Genomic DNA, 14,390 nt, shown 5'->3' with positions numbered 1-14,390 from the left:
TTATGTAAGAACTTACCTGATAAATTCATTTCTTTCATATTAGCAAGAGTCCATGAGCTAGTGACGTATGGGATATACATTCCTACCAGGAGGGGCAAAGTTTCCCAAACCTCAAAATGCCTATAAATACACCCCTCACCACACCCACAAATCAGTTTAACGAATAGCCAAGAAGTGGGGTGATAAGAAAAAAGTGCGAAAGCATAAAAAATAAGGAATTGGAATAATTGTGCTTTATACAAAAAATCATAACCACCACAAAAAAGGGTGGGTCTCATGGACTCTTGCTAATATGAAAGAAATTAATTTATCAGGTAAGTTCTTACATAAATTATGTTTTCTTTCATGTAATTAGCAAGAGTCCATGAGCTAGTGACATATGGGATAATAAATACCCAAGATGTGGAACTTCCACGCAAGAGTCACTAGAGAGGGAGGGATAAAAAAAAAAAAAATCCACACTCCAAAATAAAGTTTTAATCTTATAATGAAAAAAAACTGAAATTATAAGCAGAAGAATCAAACTGAAAACAGCTGCCTGAAGTACTTTTCTACCAAAAACTGCTTCAGAAGAAGAAAACACATCAAAATGGTAGAATTTAGTAAAAGTATGCAAAGAAGACCAAGTTGCTGCTTTGCAAATCTGATCAATCGAAGCTTCATTCCTAAACCCCCAGGAAGTAGAAACTGACCTAGTAGAATGAGCTGTAATCCTTTGAGGCGGAGTTTTACCCGACTCGACATAAGCATGATGAATCAAAGACTTTAACCAAGACGCCAAAGAAATGGCAGAGGCATTCTGACCTTTCCTGGAACCGGAAAAGATAACAAATAGACTAGAAGTCTTTCGGAAATCTTTAGTAGCTTCAACATAATATTTCAAAGCTCTAACTACATCCAAAGAATGTAACTATCTTTCCTTAGAATTCTTAGGATTATGACACAATGAAGGAACCACAATTTCTCTACTAATGTTGTTAGAATTCACAACTTTAGGTAAAAATTTAAATGAAGTCCGCAACACCGCCTTATCCTGATGAAAAATCAGAAAAGGAGATTCACAAGAAAGAGCAGATAACTCAAACTCTTCTAGCAGAAGAGATGGCCAAAAGGAACAACACTTTCCAAGAAAGTAATTTAATATCCAGAGAATGCATAGGTTCAAACGGAGGAGCTTGTAAAGCCCCCAGAACCAAATTCAAACTCCAAGGAGGAGAGATTGACTTAATGACAGGTTTTATACGAACCAAAGCCTGTACAAAACAATCAATATCAGGAAGATTAGCAATCTTTCTGTGAAACAGCACAGAAAGAGCAGAAATTTGTCCTTTCAATGAACTTGCAGACAAACCTTTATCTAGACCATCCTGAAGAAACTGTAAAATTCTAGGAATTCTAAAAGAATGCCAGGAAAATTGATGAGAAGAACACCAAGAAATGTAAGTCTTCCAGACTCGATAATATATCTTCCTAGACACAGATTTACGAGCCTGTAACATAGTATTAATTACGGAGTCAGAGAAACCTCTATGACTGAGAATCAAGCGTTCAATCTCCATACCTTCAAATTTAATGATTTGAGATCCTGATGGAAAAAAGGACCTTGAGATAGAAGGTCTGGTCTTAACGGAAGAGTCCAAGGTTGGCAAGTAGCCATCCGAACAAGATCCGCATACCAAAACCTGTGAGGCCATGCTGGAGCCACCAGCAGAACAAACGAATGCTCTTTTAGAATCTTGGAGATCACTCTTGGAAGAAGAACTAGAGGCGGAAAGATATAGGCAGGATGATACTTCCAAGGAAGTGACAATGCATCCACTGCCTCCGCCTGAGGATCCCTGGATCTGGACAGATACCTGGGAAGTTTCTTGTTTAGATGAGAGGCCATCAGATCTATTTCTGGAAGTCCCCAGATTTGAACAATCTGAAGAAATACCTCTGGATTAAGAGACCATTCGCCCGGATGTAACGTCTGGCGACTGAGATAATCCGCTTCCCAATTGTCTATACCTGGGATGTGAACCCCAGAGATTAGACAGGAGCTGGATTCCGCCCATACAAGTATCCGAGATACTTCTTTCATAGCCAGAGGACTGTGAGTCCCCCCTTGATGATTGACATATGCCACGGTTGTGACATTGTCCGTCTGAAAACAAATGAACGATTCTCTCTTCAGAAGAGGCCACGACTGAAGAGCTCTGAAAATCACACAGAGTTCCAAAATGTTGATTGGTAATCTCGCCTCCTGAGATTCCCAAACCCCCTGCGCTGTCAGAGACCCCCATACAGCTCCCCAACCTGTCAGACTCGCATCTGTTGAGATCACAGTCCAGGTTGGAAGAACAAAAGAAGCCCCTTGAACTAAACAATGGTGATCTGTCCACCACGTCAGAGAGTGTCGTACAATCGGATTTAAAGATATTAACTGTGATATCTTTGTATAATCCCTGCACCACTGGTTCAGCATACAAAGCTGAAGAGGTCGCATGTGAAAACGAGCAAAGGGGATCGCTTCCGATGCAGCAGTCATAAGACCTAGAATTTCCATGCATAAGGCTACCGAAGGGAATGATTGAGACTGAAGGTTTTGACAAGCTGAAACCAATTTCAGACATCTCTTGTCCGTCAGAGACAAAGTAATGGACACTGAATCTATTTGGAAACCTAAAAAGGTTACCCTTGTCTGAGGAATCAATGAACTCTTTGGTAAATTGATCCTCCAACCATGTTCTTGAAGAAACAACACAAGTCGATTCGTATGAAATTCTGCTAAATGTGAAGACTGAGCAAGTACCAAGATATCGTCCAAATAAGGAAATACCACAATACCCTGTTCTCTGATTACAGATAGAAGGGCACGAGAACCTTTGAAAAAATCCTTGGAGCTGTTGCTAGGCCGAACGGCAGAGCCACAAACTGGTAATGCTTGTCTAGAAAAGAGAATCTCAGAAACTGATCTGGATGAATCGGAATATGCAGCTATGCATCTTGTAAATCTATTGTGGACATATAATGCCCATGCTGAACAAAAGGCAGAATAGTCCTTATAGTTACCATTTTGAATGTTGGTATCCTTACATAACGATTCAATATTTTTAAATCCAGAACTGGTCTGAAGGAATTCTCCTTCTTTGGTACAATGAACAGATTTGAGTAAAACCCCAGACCCTGTTCCAGAACTGGAACTGGCACAATTACTCCAGCCAACTCTAGATCTGAAACACATTTCAGAAATGCTTGAGCCTTCACTGGGTTTATTGGAATGCGAGAAAGAAAAAATCTTCTTGCAGGAGGCCTTACCTTGAAACCTATTCTGTACCCTTGTGAAACAATGTTCTGAATCCAAAGACTGAATCGAATTGATCCAAATTTCTTTGAAAAATCGTAATCTGCCCCCTACCAGCTGTGCTGGAATGAGGGCCGCACCTTCATGTGGACTTGGGAGCTGGCTTTGGCTTTCTGAAAGGCTTGGATTTATTCCAGACTGGAGATGGTTTCCAAACAGAAACCGTTCCTTTAGGGGAAGTATTAGGCTTCTGTTCCTTATTCTGACGAAAGGAACGAAAACGATTAGCAGCCCTATATTTACCTTAGATTTTTTATCCTGAGGTAAAAAAGTTCCTTTCCCCCCAGTAACAGTTGAAATAATAGAATCCAACTGGGAACCAAACAATTTATTACCTTGAAAAGAAAGGGAAAGCAAAGTTGACTTAGAAGACATGTCTGCATTCCAAGTTTTAAGCCATGAAGCTCTTCTAGCTAAGATTGCTAAAGACATATACCTGACATCAACTCTAATGATATCAAAGATTGCATCACAAATAAAGTTATTAGCATGTTGAAGAAGTTTAACAATGCTATGAGTATTATGATCTGACACTTGTTGTGCCAAAGCCTCCAACCAAAAAGTGGAAGCTGCCGCAACATCAGCCAAAGAAATAGCAGGCCTAAGAAGATTACCTGAACATAAATAAGCTTTCCTTAGAAAGGATTCAATTTTCCTATCTAAAGGATCCTTAAAGGAAGTACTATCTGCCATAGGAATAGTAGTACGTTTAGCGAGAGTAGAGATAGCCCCATCAACTTTAGGGATTTTGTCCCAAAACTCTAATCTGTCAGATGGCACAGGATACAATTTCTTAAACCTTTTAGAAGGAGTAAATGAATTACCCAGATTATTCCATTCCAACGCTTAGTAGATTTAGTATCAAGAGGACTAGATTCCTCCATCTCTAATGCGATTAAAACTTCTTTAAGTAAAGAACGAATAAATTCCATTTTAAATAAATATGAAGATTTATCAGTGTCAATATCTGAGACAGAATCCTCTGAACCAGAAAAATCATCATCAGAAACAGACAAATCAGAATGATGATGTTCATTTAAAAATTCATCTGAAAAATGTGAAGTTTTAAAAAGACCTTTTACGTTTACTGGAAGGAGGAATAACAGACATAGCCTTCCTAATAGATTTAGAAACAAAATCTCTTATATTAACAGGAACATCCTGAGTATTAGATGTTGATGGAACAGCAACAGGTAATGGAATATTACTAATGGAAATACTATCTGCATTAGCAAGCTTATCATGACATTCATCATAAACTACAGCCGGAGGAACAGTTACCACAAGTTTACAGCAGATACACTTAACTTTGGTAGAACCAGCATCAGGCAGCGTTTTTCCAGAAGTAGCTTCTGATCCAGGGTCAATCTGAGACATCTTGCAATATGTAAGAGAAAAAACAACATATAAAGCAAAATCTATCAAATTCCTTAAAAGACAGTTTCAGGAATGGGAAAAAATGCCAATGAACAAGCCTCTAGCAACCAGAAGCAAATGAAAAATGAGACTTAAATAATGTGAAAAAAAGGTGGAGACAAAAATGACGCCCACATTTTTTACCGCCAAAAAAGACGCCCACATTATTGGCGCCTAAATGCTTTTGGCGCCAAGAATGACGCCACATCCGGTGACACCAACATTTTTGGCGCAAAACGTCAAAAAAACGACGTAAACACGAACAACTTCTGGCGAGAAGTATGACGCCGGAAATGACAAAGAAATTTTTTGCGCCAAAAAAGTCTGCACCAAGAATGACGCAATAAAATGAAGCATTTTCAGCCCCCGCGAGCCTAACAGCCCACAGGGAAAAAAAGTCAATTTTAAGGTAAGAAAAAATAATTTATTCATATGCATTATCCCAAATAATGAAACTGACTGTCTGAAATAAGGAATATTGATCATCCTGAATCAAGGCAAATAAATGTTTAAACACATATATTTAGAACTTTATATAAAAGTGCCCAACCATAGCTGAGAGTGTCACAAAAAATAAGACTTACTTACCCCAGGACATTCATCTACATGTAGTAGAAAGCCAAACCAGTACTGAAATGAGAATCAGTAGAGGTAATGGTATATAAGAGTATATCGTCGATCTGAAAAGGGAGGTAAGAGATTAATCTCTACGACCGATAACAGAGAACCTATGAAATAGATCCCGTAGAAGGAGACCATTGAATTCAAATAGGCAATACTCTCTTCACATCCCTCTGACATTCACTGCACACTGAGAGGAAAACCGGGCTCCAGCCTGCTGCGAAGCGCATATCAACGTAGAATCTAGCACAAACTTACTTCACCACCTCCACAGGAGGCAAAGTTTGTAAAAACTGATTTGTGGGTGTGGTGAGGGGTGTATTTATAGGCATTTTAAGGTTTGGGAAACTTTGCCCCTCCTGGTAGGAATGTATATCCCATACGTCACTAGCTCATGGACTCTTGCTAATTACATGAAAGAAAATTTAGTTAATGATAGTAATATTTATTTAGATTTATTTAAATTATATTTAAGTTAGTGGGTGTTAGGTTTAGGGGTTAATAACTTTAATATAGTGGCGGCGGCAGATTAGGGGTTAATAAATGTAGGTAGGTGGCATCGATGTTAGGGACAGCAGATTAGGGGTTAATATTTAACTAATGTTTGCGAGGCGGGAGTGCGGCGGTTTAGGGGTTAATATGTTTATTATAGTGGCGGCGATGTTGGGGGCGGCAGATTAAGGGTTAATAAGTGTAGGTAGGTGGCGGCGACATTGGGGCAGCAGATTAGGGGTTAATAAATATAATATAGGTGGCAGCGGTGTCCGGAGCGGCAGATTAGGGGTTAAAATTTTTATTTTAGTATTTGCGATGCGGGAGAGCCTCGGATTAGGGGTTAATAGGTAGTTTATGGGTGTTAGTATACTTTTTAGCACTTTAGTTATGAGTTTTATGCTACGGCGTTGTACCATAAAACTCTTAGCTACTGACTTTTAAATGCGTTAGGACTCTTGACAGGGTAGGGTGTACCGCTCACTTTTTGGCCTCCCAGGACAGACTCGTAATACCGGCGCTATTGAAGTCCCATAGAAAAAATACTTTACAAAGTTTACGTACGTCGTTTTGCGGTAAGGCCAAAGAAGTGTGCGGTGACCCTAAACCTTCAAGACTCGTAATACCAGCGGGCGTAAAAAAGCAGCGTTAGGACCTCTTAATGCTGCTTTTTTACTCTAACGCACAACTCGTAATCTAGGCGTATATTTTTCTTTGCATAAATGTTTTGTAGATGACCTATTTATAAAGCCCATCTGGGAGTGTTTTGTAACAATGTATATTTTTGCTTATTTTTTTTTTTTAAGAACATTGTGCTGATTTTCAGACTCCTAACCAAGCCCCACTGTGCCAGATGTATACAGACTACTACTGCAGGCTCCTGTTTATGTTATCTGTCTTTTCATATGCAGGGAAGGGGAAGGCTCTTTTTGTTTACCAAGCCCCTTTCACTGGGTGTCCCAGCTAAACCTCATCAACAGTGCTAAACTGAGAGCTTCTAAGTAAGTTTTTAAAAGGTTTTATACTTGATGTTTATATCAGTATCTGTGCTTATTCTTCTTTATAATCATGTCTATAACATGCAGTTCTATGAAAGTTGGTATATGCTTTCCCTTTAAAAGGCCTCATACAAACAATGGATCTCTCATTGGGAGACAGAAACAATCACCTTTCTGAACCTTTCCAATATCATTCTAGTGAGTCTGCAATATTAAAGAGACTTCAAACTAATAAAAAAAAAGTTTATAAAAGCAAAATGTATGGGTGCTAAAATATCTTTACATAAAAAGTTAAAGAGACCCACATTTTTTCTTTCATGATTTAGAAAGAGCATGGCATTTTAAACAACTTTCTAATTTACTTCTATTATCTAATTTGCTCCATTCTCTTGATATCACTTGCTGAAAAGCATATCTAGATATGCTCAGTAGCTGCTTATTGGTTGCTGCACATAGAGGCCTCCTGTGATTGGCTCACACATGTGCATTGCTATTTCTTCAACAAAAGATATCTAAAGAATTGAGCAAATTAGATAATAGAAGTAAATTGGAAAGTTATTTAAAATTGCATGCCCTATCTGAATCATGAAAGTTACATTTTGACCAGACTGTCCCTTTAATTTTGTTTAATGATTGAAACTAGCAGCAAATACATGGTGCACCTCTAGGGATTTGTTCTTTACTGCCCCAGAGGTACAATTCCCTTAGCTCTGTTTGGACACTGCAGTAATCAGGAAACAAAAGAACTTTTGTGCAGGATAAGTACACTTGTATGGAAAAAGGCAATACATTTTAAATACTCTATTTCAGATTAATAAACAACTTTAATATACCTTTAGAAGTGTCATTAAAGTTACAGGAATTGTCGTAATCAGCCAATAGGCAGTCGGTCCCTAAGGATGAATTAAGCACAAACATGTATTTGCTGTGTTTTAACCTGTTTAATTGCTGCTCCATCATGTATGATTAAACACATATTGAGGGTACATGAGGATACCAACACAAACTGATCAGCTAATATCCCTAACCCATTGGCTACCAATGTTTGTTGCAATGCATTGCTAAAGTTTCATTTGTAGTCCAAAGTATTAAACCTAAATCATGAATGTGACAGAAAACAGGGGATTAAAGGGACAGTCAACACCCGAATTGTTGTTGTTTTAAAAGATAGATAATCCCGTAATTACACACTCCCCAGTTTTGCATAACCAACACAGTTATAATTATACACGTTTTACCTCTGTAATTACCTGTATCTAAGCCTCTGCAGACTGCCCCCTTTTTCAGTTCTTTTTGGAAACTTGCATTTTAGCCAATCAGTGCTCACTCCTTGGTAAATTCACGTGCATGAGCTCAATGTTATCTATATGAAACACATGAACTATCGCCTTCTAGTGGTGAAAGACTGCCAAAATCAAGTTCTAAGAAACCTATAGTCACTTTTCACAACCACAACCAAGGACTTGGTTGAAGGAGACTAAACGGTTCTTTAAATGTGGACGCTGTAAAAACATGGCTCCAAAAAATTCTTTGTACACCCAAAAACAAACGATACGAAATAGCAGACTTTCTGAATTGTAGATCCAACAGAGTAATCTATGTAGCTATGTGCAAATGCCCCCTAATCTATGTGCAAATGCCCCCTAATCTATGTAGCTATGTGCAAATGCCCCCTAACCTATGTAGCTATGTGCAAATGCCCCCTAATCTATGTGCAAATGCCCCCTAATCTATGTAGCTATGTGCAAATGCCCCCTAATCTATGTAGCTATGTGCAAATGCCCCCTAATCTATGTAGCTATGTGCAAATGCCCCCTAATCTATGTGCAAATGCCCCCTAATCTATGTAGCTATGTGCAAATGCCCCCTAATCTATGTGCAAATGCCCCCTAATCTATGTAGCTATGTGCAAATGCCCCCTAATCTATGTGCAAATGCCCCCTAATCTATGTAGCTATGTGCAAATGCCCCCTAATCTATGTGCAAATGCCCCCTAATCTATGTAGCTATGTGCAAATGCCCCCTAATCTATGTGCAAATGCCCCCTAATCTATGTAGCTATGTGCAAATGCCCCCTAATCTATGTAGCTATGTGCAAATGCCCCCTAATCTATGTAGAAGAAACTTTGAGAGAACTAAGAACCAGAGTACTTGAACACATAGGGGACATAAAATGGAACCGTAATGTTCCGGTGGCACAGCACACGAATACAGTACATAAAGACAAAAAAATAATGATGTTTTATTCTTTGCTATTGAACAACTACAATTAAAAGGAAGAAGGGGCAACATCAATACAATGCTTCTATAAAAAGAATGTAGATTAATCCATGAATTACAGTCTGCCTCTCCTAAGGGCCTGAATTAAGCCATTTCATATAAGAGCTTTCTTTAGATAATACAAAGAAAATGAACAAATTGGTATATCTGGGTATGCTCTCTTTCAGAGGACTTGATTGTCCTTTCACATACTGCACAGCCAGTTAAGAACATCAAATTTGACAATAAAAGATGTATACACTTTTAAAGGGACACTAAACCCAACAATTTTCTTTCAGGATTCAGATAGAGAATACAATTTTAAACAGCATTCCAATTTACTTCTATTTTCAAATTTGCTTCATTCTTTAGATATGCTTTGTTGAAGAAATAGCAATGCATATGGGTGAGCCAATCACACGAGGCATCTATGTGCAGCAACCAATCAACAGCTACTGAGCCTATCTAGGTATGCTTTTCAGCAATGTATATCAAGAGAATGAAGCAAATTAGAAAGTTGTTTAAAACTGCACACTCTTTCTAAATCATGAAAGAAAAAATATGGGTTTCATGTCCCTTTAATAGTCTACTTAAAGGGACAGTCTCCACCAGAATATTTATTGTTTTAAAAGATAAATAATCCCTTTATTACCAATTCCCTAGTTTTGCACAACCAACACAGTTATAATAATACACTTTTTACCTCTGTGATTATCTTGTGTTTAAGCCTCTGCAAACTGCCCCTTATTTCAGTTCTTTTTACAGACTTGCATTTTTTGCCAATCAGTGCTGGCTCCTAGGAACTCCACGTGTGTGAGCACAATGTTATCTATATGAAACATGAACTAACACCCTCTAGTGGTGAAAAACTGTCAAAATGCCCTGAGATGAGAAGCGGCCTTCAGAAATAAGCATATGAACCTCCTAGGTTAAACTTTCAACTAAGAATAACAAGAGAACAAAGCAAAATTGGTGATAGATGTAAATTTGAAAATTGTTTAAAATTACATGCCCTATCTGAATAATGAAAGTTTGTTTTGGACTAGACTGTCCCTTTAAGACTTCTGTAGATTACTATCAGCTTAGCTAATAGGAATAACAATATCTTCAATACCACTGGTGAATAGCACTGATTAAAGGTAATAATGGTGGTTACAACACACTATAATACATAGAATAAGGGCTCTTTAAAAAGATGGTAATTTGTTACAAGAGTGATTTTTACTCGTGGAAATCGTCACCCTTTAGTAGTGGTGATAGGTGATTCTATGAATATAGATAGTTACAAGTGGCTGTAAATGTTTTGAGTGTGGTACCTTCTAAAACGATAAACACCATTATGCAATGATAGACAGCCTTTTGACAAGAATCACTGATATATCACTAAAGGAAAAGGATGTGGAAAAAACTTGAATATATATCAATCCGAGTTAGATTGCCTTTCTCCAAACTGACAGTTATCTCTATGACAGAGGAGTCTTATGATACCATGATAAATGACTATAGAGGTTTGGGAACGCATAAAATAAACAACATGTGAATTGCTCATATGACTAACTTTTTAAGCTAATGTAACTGACAGCTCATATGATTCATACCTTCACATTTAATTTGCCAAAGGTAAACTCTTTGTTGATGACTGATAGCGGTAATATGTGCAACTAAAAATAAATCAATAATACCTTAGAAGGAAATGTGATGTAAAGGGCACTGAACACATGTGACCCACTGTGTAAATAAATACTAGCTAACATTGAGAAATAAAGTACAATCATTACTGACGATCGATCACTTACTCTTTTTGAATATTTTATACCGGACCTTCTGACTAGTAATTTACAAGGCTAGCAATAAAGGTGACATGGTGTGATATATACTAAACAGGCTACGCAATGAAAATAATTTGATTGCCGATAAAGTGAACACTTCCGTGTACATAAACTGCTACTATGGCAACTAGAGTGTATATAAAGCAAAATGGATGGCTGGGCCGGACCTATGTCCTGACAAAGTCATGCACAAGTGACGAAACGCGCCGGTGGGCGTGGCCTGAGGGTGTTTGTTAATAGCGGTTTTGATACCGCTCTAATGCTATATTGTTAAGATCCTTGCTTGAGGAATACACTGGTCAATTTTGACTTTTACTCAGCATCATTATACTCATAAGAATGATTAACTTGGATCAGTTAAATGAGGGATATATACTGTATATGAGAGATGCGAAAATAGACTATATTTAAACCAGGATTTGAAACATTTAATGCTTGAATTTTGTGATTTATTGGGACCTAGTAAGAAATAGGCCGACTGTGTTTAATTGCAGCAGTACGCAGGCAGAAGGTCGCCTTTGAGTGCATAGGCTGTCTGCTATATGGATGAATGATGCTGATTTCTCTGGCCCTATATATTCTATTTACCCTTGACAACATTACCTAAGGCCACGTTGCCCTTTTGCTTTTAATTAATGTTGAGATATAGATCTACTTAGGGGTGGTAGTGAATAGACCCACCCTTCTATACCTCCAACTTTAGATATTTTTGTGTACAGATAGATAGATAGATAGATAGATAGATAGAGAGCGAAAGCACTCTCACTTTCAAAATCCTAATGCCAGGGTGCCAGCAGGTAAATATACACGATGAAGGAAGGCACTCACTGGTCTTTTCATCAAAAACTTTATTTAGCGTGACATTTCGGGGACACACTCCCCTTCCTCAGATCTGAAAACGTCCCCGAAACGTCACGCTAAATAAAGTTTTTGATGAAAAGACCAGTGAGTGCCTTTCTTCACCGTGTATGTGTATATATATATATATATATATATATTTAATAAAGTGTTTTGTTTTTAACCATACTTCTATCTAAGAAATTAGCATATGAACCTCCTAGATTTAGCTTTCATCTAAGAATACCAAGAGAACAAAGCAATATTGGTGATAAAAGTAAATTGGAAAGTTGTTTAAAATTGCATGCCTTTTTTGAATCATGAAAGTTTATTTTTGGACTTGACTGTCCCTTTAGAGGGTTATAATGTGTGTAATGAGCAATTCTCACTCGTCTCATATTGCTATGTTATTACTGCATTGTTACAAGTGCAAGTACAGTTCAGTACCTGTTCCCCTCTATTTCACAAGCTGCTTCAATAACTGCCCTCCAGTTGAAGGCACCTGGGTCGTTTTTCAGCCAACTCTCGAGCTCCCTGCGATTGGAGTCTGTATAATCCGTACAGATGATATCTGTAAACTTTTCACAGGCTGCAAGTATCTGGTAGATTGTAGGACCAGAACCAATATCAATCAGTGTGGTACCTGTAACATCACCTGCAGAAACAGTATTATAACATGTAATGTAGATACAAATGAGGATTAATATTCTTACATTAAAGCAGAGCTGTTTGTTTATTAACATATTTAATATTCACTAATGCAGTATACAAATTCTGATCTAAATTTAAACTGAGCTGGAGGAATTAAGGCTAAAGAAAAAAAACAAACAGGACGTTTATAATTGCTTTAGTTTTGTGAGTCTATCACAATGCCTTTGCTCTTTTAAAGTGGCAGGACGCTATTTGGCTGGCAGTAAACATTGGCTTCTAGTATTGATCACCTGGAAAGGATCTGCTGTACTATGCAACCTAATTGCACAGTTCCCCCAAACACTATTTACCCCAACTGCGTAGTCTGCTATCCCCTTAATTAATCCATAACTACCTCATGCCTTAGGTCTAGATTACTAGTGAAGCGCTATTAATTGCTCCTGCATTAACCGCGTTAGAAGCTTTTTGCATGGGTCAGGTACCGCGCATATTACAAGTTGAAAGTAAACTTGACGCACACACAAAAAATTCCCAAAGATTTCAATGGAGCATGAAAAGTGGAAACCAACTTGCCCGCAAACCCAATCGCATTTTCTCAAGTGTGCTATTCATAAAAAGATTACATATGTTGAATATTATTATTATACTTTATTTATGAAGCGCCAACATATTCCGCAGCGCTGTCCATGGATACAGATCATTTAAATAAAACAATAGTATAAAACTTCTAAGACAGGACAGAATTTACAAACCCATACTGGAGGAATCGAGGGCCCTATTCCCGTGGGAACTTACAATCTAGAAGGGTAAGAGGTTAAGAAACAAGAAGTAAGGACTGCAAGATTGAGCAAGATGTTAATGCAGCGTTAGATGAGGGAAATGTTGTTAGGTTAGTGAAATTAATTTATTATTGAGTTGGGTGGTAGGCTTCCTTGAACAGAAAAGTCTTCAGGGAGCATTTAAAGGAAGACAGATTAGGGCAAAGCCTGACAGCACGAGGGAGAGTGTCCCAGAGGGTAGGTGCTGCACGACAAAACTCCTGCAGTTTAGCATGAGAAGAGGTGATAGTTGCGGATGCAAGGAGCAGGTCATTGTTGGATCTTAGTGGGCGGGCTAGAGTATACTTGTTTATTAGAGATGATAGGTAGAGGGGGAGCGGCGTTGGTGAGAGCTTTCTATGTAAGGGTGAGAATTTTTAATTTCATTCTGCTGTGAATGAGGAGACAATGAAGGGACTCGCAGAGAGGTGCAGCAGATACAGAGCGACGGGAAAGGTGGATTAGCCTGGCAGAGGCATCTAGGATGGATTGAAGGGGGGAGAGGCGGGAAAGAGGAAGGTCAGCAAGTAGGTTATTGCAGTAGTCAAGTCGGGAAATAACAAGGGAGTGGATTATTTGCTTTGTGGTGTTAGCGCTCAGAAAAGGGCGAATCTTGGAAATATTGCATAGATGGTTGCGGCAGGATGTAGAAAGCGATTGGATGTGGGGGACAAAGGATAGATTTGAGTTAAGTGTAGCTCCGAGGCAGCCGGAGAGGAGTCGCCACCATCAAATTACACAGAAAAAGACCTGTGAGAAAGATAGGAGTGAATCCAGGAAAGAGCAGTGTCACATTGACCAAAAGAGCTAAGGGTCTGTAGAGGAGGGAGTTGTTAACTGTGTTGAAGACAGTTGAGAGGTCAAATAAGAGGAGTATAGAGTAGTGGCCAACATTTTTTATCAGAGAGAAGATTGTTAGTAACTTTGGTACGGGCAGTCTCAGTTGAGTGTTTGGGGCGGAATCCAGATTGCAGGGGGTCAAGCAAGGAGTTGGTGGACAGGAAGTGGGTTAGGCGATTGTAAACTAGTTTTTCAAGGAGTTTTGATGTTAGTGGAAGCAGTGATATGGTGCAGGAGCTTTCAGGAGAATTAGGGTCGAGGGACGGTTTTTTGAGTATGGGAG

At 38.5% G+C, this 14,390-nt stretch overlaps 1 protein-coding gene across 1 annotated transcript in view; it reads right to left on the bottom strand.

The window, feature by feature from the left end:
* The window catches only part of LOC128639273 (indolethylamine N-methyltransferase), a 102,752-nt gene that overhangs the window by 50,345 nt on the left and 38,017 nt on the right, over positions 1-14,390 (bottom strand). Inside the window, exon 2 of the mRNA XM_053691574.1 lies at positions 12,246-12,453. Coding sequence (XP_053547549.1) covers positions 12,246-12,453 — 208 coding nt within the window. The remainder of the gene's footprint in view (positions 1-12,245; positions 12,454-14,390) is intronic.

The sequence above is a fragment of the Bombina bombina genome, chromosome 8, assembly GCF_027579735.1.
Source record: "Bombina bombina isolate aBomBom1 chromosome 8, aBomBom1.pri, whole genome shotgun sequence".
Taxonomy (NCBI): domain Eukaryota; kingdom Metazoa; phylum Chordata; class Amphibia; order Anura; family Bombinatoridae; genus Bombina; species Bombina bombina.
Note: the sequence above shows the minus strand (reverse complement) of the source record. Positions and strands in the feature narration are given on the sequence as shown.